The following is an 18,470-nucleotide window of genomic DNA, read 5'->3' on the forward strand; positions in this document are numbered from 1 at the left end:
GCTGTCCCTTTTCTCCTACAGGTTGTCAGCTGCTTTCTGTGGAACGGATGGAGGCCACACTGCAGCCTGGGCTGGAGGCCCGGGGCTGTCCCCAAGTCGCCTCTCCACACCCTGCAGATAGCTGGGAGCTGGTAAGTTTGGGTTCCTGTTCTGTGCTGACTCAAAGCTATGGAGGACAGGGTTTCTGGGGGTCTCACCCATGTGGTCCCTTTCCAACTTCATCTCAGATCGGGTTCACCTCTCTCCTGAGGAATCCCCAGGATCTACCACTTGAGCCACAGCACCACTTCTAGTTTTCTAGCAGCTCATTGGAGATAAGAGTCTTATAGACTTTCCTGCCTAGGCCTGGCTTTGAACTCAGATCTCAGCCTCCTGAGTAGCTAGGATGACAGGTGTGAGCCCACCAATGTCCAGCTTCCTGGAGTTTTCTTATCCAATGCTATGCTTTGTTTGTGGTTTTGATTTGGGGAAGGCTTGTTTTGTTTTGGCTGAGAGTTCGGGGCACACGATCCCCTGAGCCATAGCTCCAGCCCTGCTCTCTTTGCTGATGAATTACAGGGCTAGATTCTTGGGTACCTTTCTCTACCCAGGCCGGCCTCCAACTGTGATCCTTCTACTCACAGCCTCTTCAGTGAGCCCCAGTGGGCCAGAGCTGTGTTCCTGAGCCTCTTCCTTTCCGCTTTTAGCCCTTCCTGCACCGGTGTCCTCACGTGATTACTGCAGTCAGACTCCAGCAATGACTGCTAGGCTGAACTCCTTTTTGGAGTTATTATGCAGCATAAACCATATGGTGGAGGCTGTTTAGAAGTGAGTCAGAATCTCTCCCTCTCCTTCCCTCCCTTCCTCCCCTTCTTTCATTTTGACTAAGATTTAGAAACTTACCGCATGCTCAGTCAGGAGGTGCTTATATACGATGTTCTGTATGTCTCGGTCTCTGTTTCCTCATCAGTAAAATGGAAGGAACTGGATTGGAATGCTCTCCATCCCCTGGAGGGCCCAATAAGTGTCAAGAGATCAAGGTTGTGCATGGGGGAGACCATGGGGGGGGGATCTGCCCCCTCTCACTTGTTCTAACACTTGCTCCCTAGCCTTGCTGACCAACTAGGAGGATGATCTCACCTTCAGAGTCTGCAAGACAGTCAAGAAGACATACTGGAACATGTGTGTGTGTGTGTGTGTGTGTGTGTTTGAACTCAGGGTCTGGGTGCTGTCTCTTAGCTTGATCACTCAAGGTTGATGCTTTACCATTGGAGCCACAGCTCCACCTCCAGCTTTTTGGAGATGACTTCAGTCTGGCTTTGAACCTTGGTCCTCAGATCTCAGCTTCCTGACTGGTACTTGAAATTTATTCTTGTGCTTGTGTATTCGCTTGGAGGTTTCTGCTCTGGGGACTGCAGAGCCAATCATAGTGATAAGAGGAAGGCCTCACCAGACCTGAGTGTAAATAAGTGAATGAACTGGGTGCGGGTGGCTCATGCCTATAACCCCATCTACTCAGGAGGCTGAGATCTGAGGATCGAGGTTCAATGCCAGCCTGGGCAGGAACATCCGTGAGACTCTGATCTCCAATAAACCACCAGAAAACCGGAAGTGGTGCTGTGGCTCAAGTGGTAGAGCGCTCACCTTGAGCTGAAGAGCTGGGGGACAGCGCCCAGGCCCAGAGTTCAAGTCCCACGACCAACAAAGAAAAATTTTAAAAAATAAATAAAAAATAAGCAAATGAGCAGGAGAGAGGATATAGAGGCTGGGGTAGGGGGTGTGGCTCAGTACAGCGCTAGCCAATGAGCGAAAGCAGCAGGTACTGAGTTCAAATCCCGGTCTTGTACCTGAAAAAAAGAAAGAGAAGAAAAAGGATGTAAGGGCTAAGAAGGAGCCATTGGAAGAAGGGGGAAAGTGGCATTTATCCCCCTGGATGTGGCTGCCGCTGTACCTGCCAATGGGCAGGTACCAGGGGTTCAAGGAGGCTTACTTGGGAGGCTGAAGGACTTGGGAGGACTTGGGAATCTGCCCAGCCCCGACAGGGCTGCTTTGCGGGTGCTGACTTGCTTGTTGTCCCTAGGTCCAGGAGTGTCTTCAGCAATTCAAGGTGACAAGGACACAGCTGCAGCAGATTCAGGCCAGCCTCCTGGGCTCCATGGAGCAGGCGCTCAGGGGACAGGCCGGCCCGGCCCCTAGTGTTCGGATGCTGCCCACCTACGTGAGCTCCACGCCACACGGCACTGGTGAGTGGCATAGACAAGGATGGGTGGCCCGGCCTGGAGGAGGGGTGGAATTCTCCCAGAGAGGAGGAGAAAGATCCTTGTCCCTTGTCTATCATTTCTTTTCTCTTTTGTGGTGGATCATGGGGCTTGAACTCAGGGCCTGGGCACTGTCCCTGAGCTCTTTACCACTTGAGCCACAGCGCCACTTCCTGTTTTCTGGTGGTTCCTTGGAGATCAGTCTCACAGACTTTCCCGCTCAGGCTGGCTTTGAACTGGGATCCTCAGATCTCAGCCTCCTGAGCCGCTGGGGTGACAGGCCTGAGCCTTCAGTGGCCAGCTCTTATCCACCATTTCTGAAGTTCCTTTAAGCAGACTTTCTCCAGCTTTGGGGAATCTTTTTCCTCTTTTTCTCTGGAGTGGCTTAGCTGTGTGCCTTTGTATACCCCACCTGCCCTCTCTAGAGCAAGGAGATTTCTTGGTGCTGGAGCTGGGGGCCACAGGGGCCTCCCTGCGTGTCTTGTGGGTGACGCTGACGGGCACCGAAGGGCACAGAGTAGAGCCCAGAACACAGGAGTTTGCAATCCCCCAAGAGGTGGTGCTGGGCCCTGGGCAGCAGGTGAGCCATCACCCAGGGCCTCTGGGGCCTAGGGCGGAGCTGGGCCAATGTGGGTGGAGCTAAGCATTTCCCTTGTCCCTTTGGTGCCAGGGGGCTGGGGGGGGGGCTAGGCAGAGGTGGGCGGAGCTAAGCACTTCTGGTCTCTTTGGGGCCTGGGTCTGGGTGGGCGGAGTTAAGTGCTCCCCTTGTCCCTTTGGGGCCTGAGGCTGGGTGGGCAGAGCTGGGCAGAGGTGGGAGGAGCCAAGCACTCCTCCTGCCCCTTTGGGGCGGGGCTGGGTGGAGCTAAGTGCCCCACCCTGTCCCTTTGGGGCGGGGCTGGGTGGGTGGAGCTTGGTGAGTCTGGGCGGAGCTAGGTACTCCCTATCCCTTTGGGGAGGGGCTGGGTAGATAGAGCTTGGTGAATGTGGGTGGGGCTAAGCACTCCCCCTGTCCCTTTGGGGCAGGGCTGGGTGGGCGGAGCTTGGCGAGTGTGGGCGGGGCTAGGCACTCCCCTGTCCCTTTGGGGCAGGGCTGGGTGGGCAGAGCTGGGCGGGGCTTGGTGAATGTGGGCGGGGCTGGGCACTCCCCTATCCCTTTGGGGCGGGGCTGGGTAGGCGGAGCTTGGCAACTGTGGGCGGGGCTAGGCACTCCCCTATCCCTTTGGGGTGGGGCTGGGTGGGCGGGGCTGGGTGGGCGGAGCTTGGCGACTGTGGGCGGGGCTGGGCACTCCCCTGTCCCTTTGGGGCAGGGCTGGGTGGGCGGAGCTTGGCGACTGTGGGCGGGGCTGGGCACTCCCCTGTCCCTTTGGGGCAGGGATGGGTGGGCGGAGCTTGGCGACTGTGGGTGGGGCGGGGCACTCCCCTGTCCCTTTGGGGCGGGGCTGGGTGGGCGGAGCTTGGCGAGTGTGGGCGGGGCTGGGCACTCCCCTATCCCTTTGGGGCGGGGCTGGGTGGGCGGAGCTTGGCGACTGTGGGCGGGGCTGGGCACTCCCCTGACCCTTTGGGGCAGGGCTGGGTGGGCGGAGCTTGGCGACTGTGGGCGGGGCTGGGCACTCCCCTGTCCCTTTGGGGCGGGGCTGGGTGGGCGGAGCTGGGCGGCACTGGGCGGGGCTGGGCACTCCCCTGTCCCTTTGAGGCGGGGCTGGGTGGGCGGAGCTTGGCGACTGTGGGCGGGGCTGGGCACTCCCCTGTCCCTTTGGGGCGGGGCTGGGTGGGCGGAGCTGGGCGGCACTGGGCGGAGCTAAGCCCCCCCCCCCCATGTCCCGCAGCTCTTCGATTTTGCCGCCCGCTGCCTGAGTGAGTTCCTGGACACGCAGCCCGTGGGCAGTCAGCGTCTACAGCTCGGCTTCAGCTTCTCTTTCCCTTGTCACCAGACTGGCCTGGACAGGGTACGATGGAGGGGACCTGGGGACGGGGAGCGACCGAGGCCCTTCAGAGGTGACCCTGTTTTCTGTCCGCAGAGCACCCTCATCTCCTGGACCAAAGGCTTTCGGTGCAGTGGCGTGGAAGGGCAGGACGTGGTCCAGCTGCTGAGGGAGGCCATTGGGAGGCAGGGGGTGAGCGCAGGGCTGGGTGGGATGGGGCAGCCTCGGATGGCCTGGGCTTCTGCCCCAGGTTAGCTCAAGCTGAGCTTCTCGGAGGTCCTGCTTTTCTTGGCGATTTCCCCTTCCGGCAAATGGAGCTACCATCCCAAGTGATTTATCTATTTAGTGACAGTCCCTAGGGCTTGAACTCAGGGCCTGGGTGCTGTCCTAAGCCCTGTACCACTTGAGCCGCAGCCCCACTTCCAGATTTCTGGTGGTTCATTGAAGATAAGCGTCCCACAGACTTTCCAGCCTGGGCTGGCTTCGAACTGTGATCCTCAGATCTCAGCCTCCGCAGTTGCTAGGAATTCAGATGTGAGCCACCGGCCAAGGAAAGTTTCTGGAGAGTGGGGTGCAGTGTACATGGTGGGGGGGGCAGCGGGGGGTGGGGTGGGGGATGCAGATAATATGTTCCATGGGCTCTGAATGTCGCCATCAAAGCTGAAGCCCACTGGGGACCCATGGCCCACGCCTGTCATTCTCGCTACCCAAGAGGCTGAGATCTGAGCATCACTGCTTGAAGCTGGTGGTGTAGGCAGGAAAGTGCATGAGACTCTGATCTCCAATGAGCCAGCAAAAACCTTGAAGTGGTGCTGTGGATCAAGTGGTAGAGCACTAGCCATGAGTGAAAAAGCTCAGGGGCAGTGCCCAGGCCCTGAGATCAAGCCCTAGGCCTGGCACACACACACACACACACACACACACACACACACACACACACGAGGCCCCAGGCCTGCCCCCATCCCCGGACTCCTTACCCCGGTGGTTCCCCTCTCTGGTGATGGCCCCCACCTTCTCCACCCACCAGGCCTACAGCATTGATGTGGTTGCAGTCGTGAACGACACCGTGGGTACCATGATGGGCTGTGAGCTGGGCGCGGGGCCGTGTGAGATCGGGCTGATTGTGGGTGAGCCATGGGCCATTTGTGGTGACGGAGGGGTGGGGGCTCAGCCTCCCGGTGGGCAGACCCTGAGAAAACCCTCCCTTGCCAGACACGGGCACCAATGCCTGCTACATGGAGGAGGCGCGGCACGTGGCGGTGCTGGATGAGGACCGGGGCCGCAGCTGCGTGAGCGTGGAGTGGGGCTCCTTCGATGATCACGCGGCTCTAGGCCCAGTGCTGACCACCTTTGACCTTACCCTGGACCGCGAGTCTCTGAATCCTGGTGCCCAGAGGTGCCCTGCCTAGGGGGGTGTTTGGAGGCTCTGGTGTTGCTCTGATCCACCCCCCTGTGTAAAGGCTCCAGGGTCCCTTCCTCCCACGTGGAGGGTCAGACCACTTGAGCCACAGCTCCACTTCCGGCTTTTTGCTGGTTCACTGGAGATAAAGAGTCTCAGGGACTTTCCTGCCTGGGCTGGCTTTGAACCTCGATCCTCAGATCTCAGCCTCCTGAGTAGCTAGGATGACAGGCGTGAGCCACCCATGCCTGGCTAGAACCCAGAGTATTTAACTCTTGCCCTTCTGTATTCCTGACTAGTCAGCCCTGACAAGTTGTGAGTTGGGGGGGCCAGGGGGGGGTGAGTCAAATGTCTCCAGCTTTCCTGGGGTTCGGCTGCTCCTCTTGGAGCTCCCTGAAATCTCCGGGGAGGCCTGTGGTGTGGGGGCCCTGAAGGGAAGGATGATTTCTCTTTGGGGGAGTTCTTAGGGGCAGAGCTGGGCAGGCCGAGGGCTGGGCAGGGCCCCATGTCCAGCCATGTCTCCCTGCAGGTTTGAGAAGATGATTGGGGGGTTGTACCTGGGGGAGCTGGTGCGGCTGGTGCTGCTCCATCTGGCCCAGCGTGGCGTGCTCTTTGGCGGTTCTACTTCTCCTGCCTTACTGACCCCAGGCAGCATCGACCTGGAGCACGTGGCTTGCATGGAGGAGTGAGTGGGGATGGGCAGGAGGCAGAGATGGGGGCGGGGGATAGATACTATGTCCCCAAGGATCCAAACCAACACCCCCCATTATTCTCCCCTCACTGCAGCCCTTCCACCGGGGCCGCCTGTGCCCAGGACATCCTGAAGGGTTTGGGCCTGAGCCCCAGGGCCCGGGATGCAGAGCTGGTGCAGCGTGTGTGCACGGCCGTGAGCACCCGAGCCGCCCAGCTCTGCGCCGCCGCCCTGGCTGCAGTCTTGGTTCGTCTCCAGCGCAGCCGAGAACAGCAGGAGCTCCGAGTGGCGGTGGCCGTGGGAGGCCGCGTGTTCGAGCAGCACCCCAGGTACGGTGTTCAACTCGATCCGAGACTCCCAAGACACTGTTGGAGATGATCGTTACCCCCTGGGGATGGGGGAGGGGAGGGGAAGTGTGGGGGGGGAAACAAGGCTCGTGACCTTCCTTAGGTAACTGTGACCCCCTGTGACGTCACCGCTGCAATTAAATTAAGTAGCAGGATGTGGGGTGGAGGTGGGGGGCAGGGAGCCTGTACACGTGTGAGACACACTCACAGGATGGGCTGGGCTGACTTGTGTCAGCTGGTGGGCACAATCAGCCATCCAAGCCAGGCGCTGATGGCCGTCATCCTAGCTTCTCAGGAGGCTGAGATCTGGAAGATCACGGTTCAAAGCCAGCCGAGACTGGAAAGTCTGTGGAACTCTTATCTCCAATGAGCCACCCAAAACAAAACAAAACAGGAATAGAGCTGTGATTTAAGTGGTAGGGTACTCCCCTCAGGCAAAACCAATTCAGGGAATGGTGCTCAGACCCTGAGTTCAAGTCCCAGGACCACCTACTAACCCCCTTCCCCCCTCACCCCCCCCCCCAAAAAAAATATAGCAATCCAAGCAGAGTGTGGAATCCTCAGAGGACCCTGTAGGAGGTCAGGAGACAGTCAAGGAAAAATAAAATGCTGTGGGGGCTGGGAAGGTGGCTCAGTGGTAGAGCGCTTGCCTTGCATGCCTGAGGCCCTGGGTTCGATTCCTCAGCACCACATAAGCAAAAAGAAAAAAGCCGGAAGTGGCGCTGTGGCTCAAGTGGTAGAGCGCTAGCCTTGAGCTGAAGAGCTGAGGGACAGTGCCCAGGCCCAGAGTTCAGGCCTCACGACTGGACCCCCCCAAAAAAATGAAAAAAAAATAAATAAAGTGCTGCTTTCTATTTGTGGAGTGGAAAACTTCGAGTAGTAGATGCACAGTGTACAGAACACATTCAGGTTTGGGTTGATTTACAGAGCTGAGGCCTAGGGGTCAGGTGCCCTGATATCAAGCTTAGCATATTATTATTATTATTATTATTAATTATTATTATTGTCGGTCGTGGGGCTTGATCTCTGGGCCTGGACGCTGTCCCTCAGCTCTTCAGCTCAAGGTGAGCACTCTACCGCTTGAGCCACAGCGCCACTTCCAGTTTTCTGGTGGTTCACTGGAGATCAGAGTCTCATGGACTTTCCTGCTGGGGCTGGCTTTGAACCACGATCCTCCAATCTCAGCCTCCTGAGTAGCTAGGATGACAGGCGTGAGCCATCAGCGCCTGGCCAAGCGTGGCGTATTCTTGGTGTGTGTCTGTGTAGGTTCCACGGCATCCTCCGGGACATGGTGGTGCTCTTGGCTCCCGAATGTGACGTGTCCTTCGTTCCCTCTGTGGATGGAGGGGGCCGGGGCGTCGCCATGGTGACCGCTGTGGCTGCCCGTCTGGCTGCCCAGCGCCACCTGCTGGAGGAGACGCTGACACCCTTCCGGTTGAGCCGGGAGCAGCTGGTGGCGGTGCAGGCGCAGATGCGGGAGGCCATGGCCAGAGGCCTGAAGGGAGAGGCCTCTTCTCTCCGAATGTTGCCCACCTATGTCCGGGCCACCCCGGATGGCAGCGGTGAGCCGGGAATGGAGCCCTGCGGGGTGGAGCGATGCGGGGCCTGGTGTGTGCTGTGTCCTGACCTGTAGGGCCTTTTGCCCTGCAGAGCGAGGGGACTTCCTGGCCTTGGATCTGGGGGGCACCAACTTCCGGGTCCTCCTGGTCCGTGTGACCGAGGGGGGCGTACAGATCACCAGCCACATCTACTCCATCCCTGAGTGTGTGGCCCAGGGCTCGGGGCAGCAGGTATGCAATGGCTCAGGCCTGGAAGTCAGAGGCGGGGTATAGCTACAGGTACAGTCACCTGACCTGTGTGCACCCTCCCCTTCTTCTCTCCCCCCCTACAGCTGTTTGATCACATCGTGGACTGCATCGTGGACTTCCAACAGCAGCAGGGCCTGAGTGGGCGGAGCCTGCCTCTGGGCTTTACCTTCTCCTTCCCTTGCAAGCAGCTGGGCCTGGACCAGGTGAGAGGCCAGGGCTTCCACCAAGGGGATTGATTCCTTAAGGAGTGAGGGATGGGCAGCCTGGTGGTGGACCTGGCTGCAGCCAGCCTCAGTTTCCCTCCAGCATGGTGTGCCTTCCATTAGGTTCTGGGAATGCCCAAACAGCATAGGCACACCCAAGGTAGTATTGGCCCGAGGATTTCTGTGGCGAGCAACCTTTCTTCCCGCCTCAGAGAAGGGGCTGGAAAGCCAAGCGCTGGTGGCTCACGCCTGTCATCCTGGCAACTCAGGAGGCTGAGATCTAAGGATCATGGTTCAAAGCCAGCCTGGGCAGGAAAGTCTGTGAGACTCTGATCCCCAATGAACCACAGCACAGCCAGAAGCAGAGCTGTGGTTCAAGTGGTAGAGTGCTTGAGTAAAAAAGCTAAGGGATAGTGCTCAGGCCCTGAGTTCAAAGCCCCCCCCCACACTCATATTCCACACCAAAAGGTAGCTTCAGATCAAACCCTGTGTGGGGATCTGTATAGCTCCCTTGCTGCGTACACATACATGGGAATATTAGAGGGGCGGGGGGAGGGGAAGTTGATTGCCGTTTTTAAACTCTCCTGCTCTAGCCAGGTATAACGGTGCATGCCTGTAGTCTAAGCTACTCAAGAGAGTGAGCATTGATTGAACTCAGGAATCCAAGAGTATTCTAGGCAACCCATCAAACACCTCCATCTCAAAAGCAAAAGCAAAATTAACAACCACCACCCAAAAACCCAAACCAATTAAACCTCCGAACATTTCCAGACCTCTAAGTGTGGGCCCAGTTGTCATTTTCCTTTGACAGCGGCGGCCTCTCTCCCGCAGAGACACACAAAGAAAAAAAAATAACAGATCTGTCTTCCCAGGCCTGACCACTAAGTCCAGTCGCTCACAATAGAGGCGTGTCTCTTCCTCTCATCCTGTCTGGGTGTCTGGATTCCCACGTGTCCTTCACCTGCCCCTGGAACAAATAAGTCCATGTTGTTTGGGAAAGGCTCTAGTGCCGGAAAATTCCTCTCTTTGAAGTTACTCTTGCCGTTTTTTTTCCTGGGAAAAGATGGGGTGTTGTTGGCATAATACCCTCATTTTACTAGCTCTGTTTGTTCCTAATGATGAAGGGCTGAATCTTCCAGAAAAAAATGATGTCTCACAGTCACCAGACCCTCCTCTTATGAGCATTTGAGAACTAATAATAGAAGATGTAGGTTGAATCTTTTTCTTTTAGTGCTGGTACTGGAACTTGAACTTAGAGCCTGGGTCTTGCCCTTTATTTAGCTTTTTCCCTCCAGGCTTGGCACTTGACCGCTTGAGCCACACCTCTACTTCTGCCTTTTTGCTGGTTCATTGGAGATAACAATCCCACAGACTTTTCTGCCCAGGCTGGCCTCCAACTGCGATCCTCAGATCTCAGCCTCCAGAGTAGCTGGGAGGACAGGTGTGAACTAGGAGCTTAAATCATCCTTAATAGGTTTCTTCACACTGAGTGTCTGGGGGGGGCGGGGGGGGGGGGAGAAGACAAGGCGCCGTGGACCAGGGCCAGTAACCCAGGGACCATTTCTCCACCCAGGGCGTTCTCTTGAACTGGACTAAGGGTTTCAACGCATCGGACTGTGAGGGCCGAGATGTCGTGTGTCTGTTGCGGGAAGCCATCAGCCGCAGACAGGTAGGAGCTTGCTTCCAAGGCTGCTGTGGGGTTGGTTTTTTCGGCATGCCCAGAGGGGAACCAAGTGTCATGTGTTTCCTGAGCTGGGGGCTCTTTCTAATAGAGACCTCTGGGTCCAGCGCTGGTTGCCATGACGACCGCGTTGCCCGGCAACTAACAGCATCTTTGTGTGTGTGTGTGTGTGTGTGTGCAGGCGGTGGAGCTGAATGTGGTCGCCATTGTCAATGACACAGTAGGGACCATGATGTCCTGCGGCTATGAAGATCCCCGTTGCGAGATGGGCCTCATTGTGGGTGAGGGGGGGCGCTCAGCCCTTTCGTACCCCCACTGTCTGATAATTCACTGCTTCCTGTCGATTCCATAGGGCGGGAGGTTCCTCTGGCTGTGTGTGTGTGTGTGTGTGTGTGGCATTGTTCCTGTCAGAGCCAACACTGTATTGGGCTGGCAGTACCTGGAGGTGGGGCAGGGGGAGAGCTTTGTCTAGTTCAGCTACCGACTCACAGCCATTGAGTCTTTCTGAGCCTCAGTTTACCCATCTGATGAATGCATGTCTGTGGTGGAATCCCAGGGCAATGCTAGCTTGGTTGTTTTTACCTGAGTGGCAAATCACGAGAGCCTCAACTTCCCCATCTTAGATACAGGGAGTAGCCATGTCTGTCCCCGGGTCCCTAGGGCAGGGTGGACAAAGCAAGGCGTGGTGCCAGACTGCTGGCACATCACAGGGTTTGAAATTGAGGGTGGAGCAATGCCATTTGAGAGTTCTTCAGCCAGTCTAAGATTCGAAGTCTTTATTAAGCCTGTACTCTGGGGCCAGCTGGCAGCTGGAGGAAGGGACAGGAAGGCACACGAGAGAAGGGGAGGGGCTGGATGGATCTTGGGGATCAGGGGAGGGAGAAGAGGGGGGCGGCCCTTAAGGGAGCTGAGTCTGAGCTGGGTGCTGGTGTTCACGCCTGTCATCCTAGCTCCTTAGGAGGCTGAAATCTGAGGACTGAGGTTTGAAGCCAGGCTGGGCAGACAGAACTGTGAGATCCTTATAACCAGTTAACCAGCAAAGAGCAGAAATGGAGCTGAGGCTCCAAGAGGTAGAGTTAACAGAGAGAGAGAGAGACAGAGACAGAGACAGAGAGACAGAGAGAGACAGAGGCAGAGACAGAGACAGACACACAGAGATAGAATGACAGAATGACAGAGACAGAACTGACTTTGACTCCACATGTAGGCCAAAATTTGAAACAGAATCCCTGAAGGACAGGGTTTAGCGAGACTAAATAAGGCTCCTACACATCTCGAACCTGAGTTTAGTGGTCTAGGTACATGGCAGCCTTCCAGGGACAAGAATTTCTTGAACCTAGGGCCTGGCACAGGTAGGTGTGTCGATAAACTATGGGATGGAGGAATTTCAGGTGGTATGGGGGGGGGAGGAGGGGTGGGCAGCCTGCCAAGAAGAGCTATGTACAGAGGAAAGGAGAAAATACATTTTATTGTGAGTTTTTCTTTTTTTTCTGGTGCTGGTACTAGCTCTTGGACTCAGGGCCTTAATTTTTCAGTCAAGGCCGGTGCTTTACCACTTGGGCCACAGCTCCACTTCTGTCTTTTTGGTGGTTAATCAGGGATAAGAGTCTCATGGACTTTCCCGCCTGGGCTGGCTTTGAACTTCAATCCTCAGATCTCAGCCTCCTGAATAGCTAGGCTGACAGGCGTGAGCCACCGTTGCCTGGCAACAGAGGCAGGGTTTTTATCATTCTGGTGGGGGAAGGGCTTGGGAGAGGGCGTTGTCTGCATCAGCAAATGGCGTCCACCCCGTCTGGCCTTTCTGTAGGGACGGGAACAAATGCTTGCTATATGGAAGAGCTCCAGAACGTTCCAGGCGTGCCTGGGGATCAAGGCCGCATGTGTATCAACATGGAGTGGGGTGCCTTTGGAGATGACGGTTCACTGGGCATGCTTGGCACTTGCTTCGACGAGAGGGTGGACCAAGCATCCATCAATCCCGGCAAGCAGAGGTGTTCTGGGGCACCCGGGCAGGGGTGGTGGGCACTGGGGACCTGACTTGTGTTGAGACTCACAGGCACCCGTACAGGTTTGAGAAGATGATCAGCGGGATGTACCTGGGAGAGATCGTCCGCCATATTCTCTTGCATTTGACCAGCCTGGGAGTTCTCTTCCGGGGTCAGGTGACCCAGCGCCTTCAGACCAGAGACATCTTCAAGACCAAGTTTCTGTCTGAGATCGAAAGGTACCCCAAGGCTTCACTGAAAAGGAGTCCATCTGTAGGTGGAGGGGGGGTGCCCATTCTGGAGGGTAAATGGGGGGGGTAGATCACCCTGTCATCCTGGCTGCTCAGGAGGCTGAGATCCTAGGATGGCAGTTCAAAGCCAGCCCAGCAGGAAAAGTCTGTGAGACTCTGATCTCCCACGAAAAAGCTGGAAGTGGAGCTGTGGCTCAAGTGGTAGAGCGCTAGCCTTGAGTGAAAAACACACAAAAGGACGGAACCCGGGCCCTGGGTTCAAGTTCCAGTGCTGTTACCAACAAAGCAAAACAGAACTAGATGTGTTGAGAGGAAGTGAGCGCATGCCCGGACCCACTCGTCTGTATTCTCTTCCTTCCTGGCCCGCAGCGACAGCCTGGCCCTGCGGCAGGTCCGAGCCATCCTGGAGGCCCTGGGCCTGCCCCTAACGTCTGACGATGCTCTGATGGTCCTGGAGGTGTGCCAGGCGGTGTCCCGCAGGGCTGCCCAACTCTGCGGGGCGGGGGTGGCTGCTGTGGTGGAGAAGATCCGGGAGAACCGGGGCCTGGACGAGCTGGCCGTGTCTGTGGGGGTGGACGGGACCCTTTACAAGCTGCATCCGCAGTGAGTTCCGCCCATGGGCCCCGGGAGGGCGGGATCGGGCCCTGGAGGCGTGGCCGAGGCTCAGGAGGTGTGGCCAGAGCCTGGGAGGCGTGGCAGGAGCCAGGGAGGTGTGGCCAAGGCCCAGGAGGCGTGGCCATCTGTGAAGCCTGGCTAATCAGGGACCCTGGAGGCGTGACCAGAGCCCAGAAGGCGTGGCGAGAGCCAGGGAGGTGTGGCCAAGGCCCAGGAGGCGTGGCCATCTGTGAAGCCCGGCTAATCAGGGGCCCTGGAGGCGTGACCAGATCCCAGAAGGCGTGGCCAGAGCCAGGGAGGCTCGGCCAGATTCGGGGAGGTGGGGCCAGAGGAAGCCTGACTGGTCATGGGTCTGGGGGCGTGGCCAGGACCTAGGAGGTGTGGCCAAGGCCCGGGAGGCGTGGTCAGAGCCCAGAAGGCATAACAGGAGCCAGGGAGGCGTGGCCAAGGCTCAGGAGGAGGGGCCAGATCCTGGGTGGTGTGGCCAGACGAGGCCTGACTGGTCATGGGCCTGGGGGCGTGGCCAGGGCCCGGGGGCGTGGCCAGGGCCCGGGAGGCGTGGCCAGTGTGAGGCCTGGCTGGCCACAGGCTCATCTAGTCCCTTCCCCTCCCAGCTTCTCTAGCTTGGTGGCAGCTACAGTGCGGGAGCTGGCTCCGCGTTGTGCGGTCACCTTCCTACAGTCGGAGGACGGGTCTGGCAAAGGTGCAGCTCTAGTCACCGCCGTTGCCTGTCGCCTGGCCCAGGAGGCCCAAGTCTGAGGAAGTCTCTGGGAACGACAGGACAAAGATCTGCGGTTCAAGCTGTCCCTGAGCCAGGCCCAGCCCACCCGGGACTCCCAGACAAGCCTGTGTGTGTGTGACCATCTGCCCCTTGTGCCCTGACTTTTTTTCTTTCCCCAAAGAAGAGCAGGGCACTGGGGTTAGCAATATATATATATAATTTATTTACATTCACGTCCGCTAAAATCCCTATGCGCCCCGGCGGCTGGGCAAGGCTGTGTACATAAGGCCAAGTATAAGTGCACGGATGCACTTAAGACAGAGTCAGGACACAAGCTCCACATGACAGGCCCCCACACGTGGGGGGGGGCCACCAGCCAGCCCCCCCAGGAACGGCACACACACTCTCGCCATTGTACAGCCCGGGACTCTCATTTGCATATTCACACGCCCTCCCGCCGGGCAGGGCACCTCAAGGCTGGGGACAGAGGAGAACCGGGGAAGGAAGCCATTGGGTGTCCCTGAATGGATGTGGACCAACACTGGGTGTGAGAGACGTGAGTGTCCTCTGGGTGCACAGCATGAGATGTGTGGTGGTGTCGGGGAGAGAGACAGGGGGTGCATGGGAGATGAGCACACAAGCGTGTGCTTGTGTGGTGATCGTGTGCCTGAATTGAGGGGCCACCCCCCTCCCCTGTCTGGCTGAGGCCCTTGATCCCTCAGGCTTGAGGCTGGGCCCCTCAGATACGCACCCCCTGCCCCTTTACCCAGCAGGCACAGAAATGTTTGCATAAGGCCCGGCTTAGGCAGGAGTCCGGGGTAGGGCTGCGCCTCAAGCCCAGGGTGTGCGTGCATGCCCGTGCGTATGTGGGGACAGGAGAGGTAGCAACACACATACACACACACACACATACACACACACACACGCACACGCACACACAGATGGGCTGAACCCCGGCCCAGGCTCCAGACATTGGTCTACCCTGGGCCCTTGGGCTGGGGCAGATTGTGAGAAGGTGGCCATACCAGGCAGGCCGTGAAAAGGATGGGAATTCGGGCAGGATTTGGTGGCACCATGAAAGGATAACTTTGGCCAGGAAGGGGCCTGTCCAAGAAGCTCTCCTCAGCATGGGGGTTTTGGGGGCTCCTGCCGGACTTGTTTTTTTGTTGTGTTTTTTTTTTTTTTTTTTTGCCTGTCCCTGGCAGGTGCCAAAGCTGGTGAGAGTGTAGGCGCTCCAGGCCTGACTGTCCTCAGCACTCGGCCTCGGAGACGGTGAAGAGGCCTGCGTCTGGCTGGCCCAGGCCGGCCACGGCCGCGGCGAGCTGGCTGAGGTTACCGTTGGGGAAGTGCCGGGCCTCCCACAAATTGAGGATCATGGCTGTGGGGCTGGGCTTGGAGGCAAAGAAGCTGAGATGGCTGTGGAGAGAAGAGGAGGCCAACCATCAGCCCAGCCTCCACCCAGGCTGCCACCTCTTGGTCCCAAAGAGAACCCCCCGCTCCTCCCTCCCAACCCCCTAGCTGCTAGTGGACATGGTCCAGGCTCTCTGCAGTGTCTTCCTGTCTTCTCCATTGTCCTAACTGCCCAGGCTGGACAGGAGGTGGCCCTTGAACCCCCTGCCCCCCCTTACCTGTCCAGGTGGAGTTTCTGGGCTAGAGTCTGCCAGTCGGCGCCCCGACTGCAGGGCGGGTCTAAGCTGCTAATGATCTTCTGTCGAATGAGGAAGGGGATCTTGAAGGCACTGGGCCCCACCAGGGCTGGGACCCCCCCTTCGCTCTCCAGGGCCAGCAGTTCAGAAAACCTCGTGTCCTGGGGCGGGGGGGGGAGGCGGGGAAGAGGGGTGGCTGTTAGAATTTCGTCTCCTGCTGCATCCTTCTGGGGGGGGGAGCCCAGAGACCATTTCAGAACATGGGGGGGGGATAGGGTGGGTGGGAAGACAGGGGACGCCCCTGTTATCTGCAGAGATGGAGCCCCTTGTCCAAGGTCACAGCCAATGAGCAAGGAGGCCCCCAAGTTCCTCGCCTTCCCCTCTCACTCCGCCCCCAGTGCCAACCACCCACTCTGCTCTCCTCCACTGCCTGCAAACTGGCCAGAAGGCTGGTGCTTCTAGAAGGGGAGGGGTGGGAGGGGAGAGCCTCACAGGCAAGGTAGACGGGGGTGGGGTCCAAGGCATTTCCTGTCCATCTTGGTGATTTTTTTTGGGGGGGGGTCTTGGGGCTTGAACTCTGGGCCTGGGCGTTGTCCCTCAGCTCTTCAGCTCAAGGCGAGCGCTCTACCACTTGAGCCATAGCACCACTTCTGCCTTTTTCCTGTGTCTGTGGTACTGAGGAATCGAACCCAGGGCTTCATGCATGCTAGGCGAGCGCTCTCCCGCTGAGCCACCTTCCCAGCCCCACCTTGGTGATGTTGAAGTTGATGTTGAAGCTCTGACCTTCGCCCTCCACCTGCCACACCCACACCTTGCAGGCCAGGTCGCTGGTGCTGGGGTGGACGCGCTCCAAGGTGAAGGTGCAGTGCAGGTACTGCTGTGTGCCGTTCCAGATGTGGTAGAAGGGGATCTCCTGGGGAAGGGAAGAGAGTTGGGATTACGTGTGTCCCGCACCAGTGCCTTGGGCCCACGGGCCGCGTGCCCAGACCTCACCTGGTAGCTGACCAGGAGCTTGCTCTTCCACAGCGAGCTGGCCACGTCGTGGATGGATAGGCGCAGGTTGTGGTAACTGTCCTTGAAATGCAGGACGCGTGGCTCCTGGATTAACTGGCCACCCAGCTGTTTTTCCAGCTGTACCACCTCCTGCGGGGATCGGGCGGTCAGCAAGGGGGGACCGGAACCCAGAAGCCTCCCTGGGCCCCTACCCCAGGCCTCGGGGTGGAGATCAAGGTCAGGGATGCTGGGAGGGGCTACCTTGAGGGCATCATGGGTGTCCTGCAGGCAGTAGACCCGGATGTTGTACTCCAGGGAGGTGCAGGCCAGCGGGGCGAAGAGGAGCAGCTTGAGGCGCTTGGCAGCGGTCACGCTCAGGGCCTCCCCGACCAGGGCGAAGCGGCCCAGCTGCTCCGTGAACACATAGCAGGCACCCGCCTCCAGCTGGCAGTAGTAGAGGTGTGAAAGCGACTCTTCACCCAGGTGCAGCACATCCTGGCGGGAGGGAGAGGAGGGGACAGGACCCCAGGGGTCAGCGCCCAGCCTGGGCCAACAACGTGAGGCTCTTAGAAATAGCCAGAAAGAGCCGGGGCGCTGGTGACTCCCACCTGGCATCCTAGCTACTCAGGAGGCTGAGATCGGAGGAGGGAGGCTCCAAGTCAACCCGGGCCAGGAAAAGTCTGTAATAAGACTCACCTCCCGTGAACCAGCCAAAAGAAAAAAGCTGGAGGTGGAGGTGTGGCTCAAATGGTAGAACACCAGTCTTGAGTGAAAAAATCAAGAGCGGACGTCCCAGTACACACACACACACACACACACACACACAGATGCCAGAGCCTGGTGGGAAGATGGCCTCTGGGCCTGGCCCCCCCCCTCACCTCCCATGTGCCCTCGCACGATTGCTTCTTGAGGTGCAGGCTCCAGCTGTCCAGGCTGGGCTCTCCACAGTGGTCCATGGCGAGGATGACCGGCCGGGTCAGCAGCACACCCGGGGGGCCACAGCTAACGATGGGACTCAGCAGGGTCTGACAGCCGGCTAGGGGCAACCTCAAGTGAGGAAATATGGGTGGGGAGAGAAAGGCATTAGAGGCCAATCCTGAAGCTGAGGGGCAGGGGGGAGGGGCGTGGGGGAGGCGGGCCCAGGTATGGCTCCTCCCTCCCTCTGCCCTCCCTCCAGCCAGCTCCCCCCTCGCTCCCCATGGTCCCCAGCCACACCTCACATCCTCGGGCTTGTGCAGCGTCAGGTAGATCTCGTAGATCTTGCCTCGGGGGATGGCATCCGGGGGGATGAGGAGGCTGATGCCTGGAAAGGTAGGAGAGGCTGATCCGCTGGGGACACGGGGCCCAACCCCCACACGGGTGCCACGCCGCATGGAAGCAGCGGAGGGGGTCCCAGAAATCTAGGATGGAAGGTGTCAGATGCACTGTCCCTCCCTGCCCTGTTGCCCAGCCGGGCATTCACACCTGTCATCCTAGCTACTCAGGAGGCTGAGATTGGAGGATCGCGGTTCAAAGCCAGCCCGGGCAGGAAAGTCCGTGAGACTCTGATCTCCAATGAACCACCAGAAAACCAGAAGTGGCGCTGTGGCTCATGTAGTAGAGTGCTCACCTTGAGCTGAAGAGTTCAGGGACAGCGCCCAGGCCCTGAGTTCAAGACCCCACAGCTGACCAAAGAACAAAACCAAAAAACTATGGCTGCCTCTGTGAACGGGTCCAGCTCCCTGGCTTGGTATCTAAGGCCGTTTATCTCTTGCTTCTCAGGACCCTCTAGTCCAGTCCAGCCCAGCCCAGGGCTCACGGCCAGCAGTTCTGGGTCCTCTGCCCTCTGTCCATTCCCAAGATGCCCCTTCTCCATCAGCCTGGCCCTCTGGGGTTGGGCCACTCCCTACTGCTGTCTCTCGGTCTCTGCACATGGGGCCCGGTCTTTACCAGCCGGAGACCTCGCATCAAGCGGGGGCTCCAAGCGCATGG

The 18,470-nt window shown here is 58.4% G+C and overlaps 2 protein-coding genes across 3 annotated transcripts in view; one reads left to right on the forward strand and one right to left on the reverse strand.

The window, feature by feature from the left end:
- Positions 1 to 14,081, forward strand: Hk3 (hexokinase 3). The gene is made up of 18 exons (XM_070036507.1): positions 1 to 131; positions 2,060 to 2,222; positions 2,663 to 2,817; positions 4,064 to 4,183; positions 4,256 to 4,351; positions 5,187 to 5,286; positions 5,372 to 5,555; positions 6,088 to 6,243; positions 6,345 to 6,578; positions 7,863 to 8,158; positions 8,247 to 8,386; positions 8,488 to 8,607; positions 10,181 to 10,276; positions 10,470 to 10,569; positions 12,096 to 12,279; positions 12,357 to 12,512; positions 12,894 to 13,127; positions 13,754 to 14,081. Exons 1-18 carry the CDS (start codon positions 48 to 50, stop codon positions 13,896 to 13,898), a joined length of 2,763 nt encoding a protein of 920 aa, XP_069892608.1. The 5' UTR covers positions 1 to 47; the 3' UTR covers positions 13,899 to 14,081.
- Positions 14,066 to 18,470, reverse strand: part of Unc5a (unc-5 netrin receptor A) — a 54,738-nt gene continuing 50,333 nt past the window's right edge. For both annotated transcript variants that reach the window (XM_070036510.1, XM_070036509.1), the window contains 7 exons: positions 17,715 to 17,802; positions 17,378 to 17,546; positions 16,761 to 16,994; positions 16,500 to 16,649; positions 16,255 to 16,419; positions 15,489 to 15,667; positions 14,066 to 15,276 (listed from right to left, as the gene is read on the reverse strand). In XM_070036510.1, coding sequence (XP_069892611.1) covers positions 15,111 to 15,276; positions 15,489 to 15,667; positions 16,255 to 16,419; positions 16,500 to 16,649; positions 16,761 to 16,994; positions 17,378 to 17,546; positions 17,715 to 17,802 — 1,151 coding nt within the window. In that variant the 3' untranslated portion in view covers positions 14,066 to 15,110. The remainder of the gene's footprint in view (positions 15,277 to 15,488; positions 15,668 to 16,254; positions 16,420 to 16,499; positions 16,650 to 16,760; positions 16,995 to 17,377; positions 17,547 to 17,714; positions 17,803 to 18,470) is intronic.

This window comes from Dipodomys merriami, unplaced genomic scaffold (genome assembly GCF_024711535.1).
Source record: "Dipodomys merriami isolate MVZ:Mamm:240054 unplaced genomic scaffold, mDipMer1.0.p SCAF_271, whole genome shotgun sequence".
In the NCBI taxonomy this organism is placed as follows: Eukaryota; Metazoa; Chordata; class Mammalia; order Rodentia; family Heteromyidae; genus Dipodomys; species Dipodomys merriami.

Bases quoted from the DNA above. Each gene is read 5' to 3' on its own strand.
- Hk3 (XM_070036507.1), top strand. From the start codon at position 48: ATGGAGGCCACACTGCAGCCTGGGCTGGAGGCCCGGGGCTGTCCCCAA. The intron at 2,818-4,063 runs GTGAGCCATCAC...CATGTCCCGCAG, and splicing joins TGCTGGGCCCTGGGCAGCAG to CTCTTCGATTTTGCCGCCCG. The intron at 8,387-8,487 runs GTATGCAATGGC...CCCCCCCTACAG, and splicing joins CCCAGGGCTCGGGGCAGCAG to CTGTTTGATCACATCGTGGA.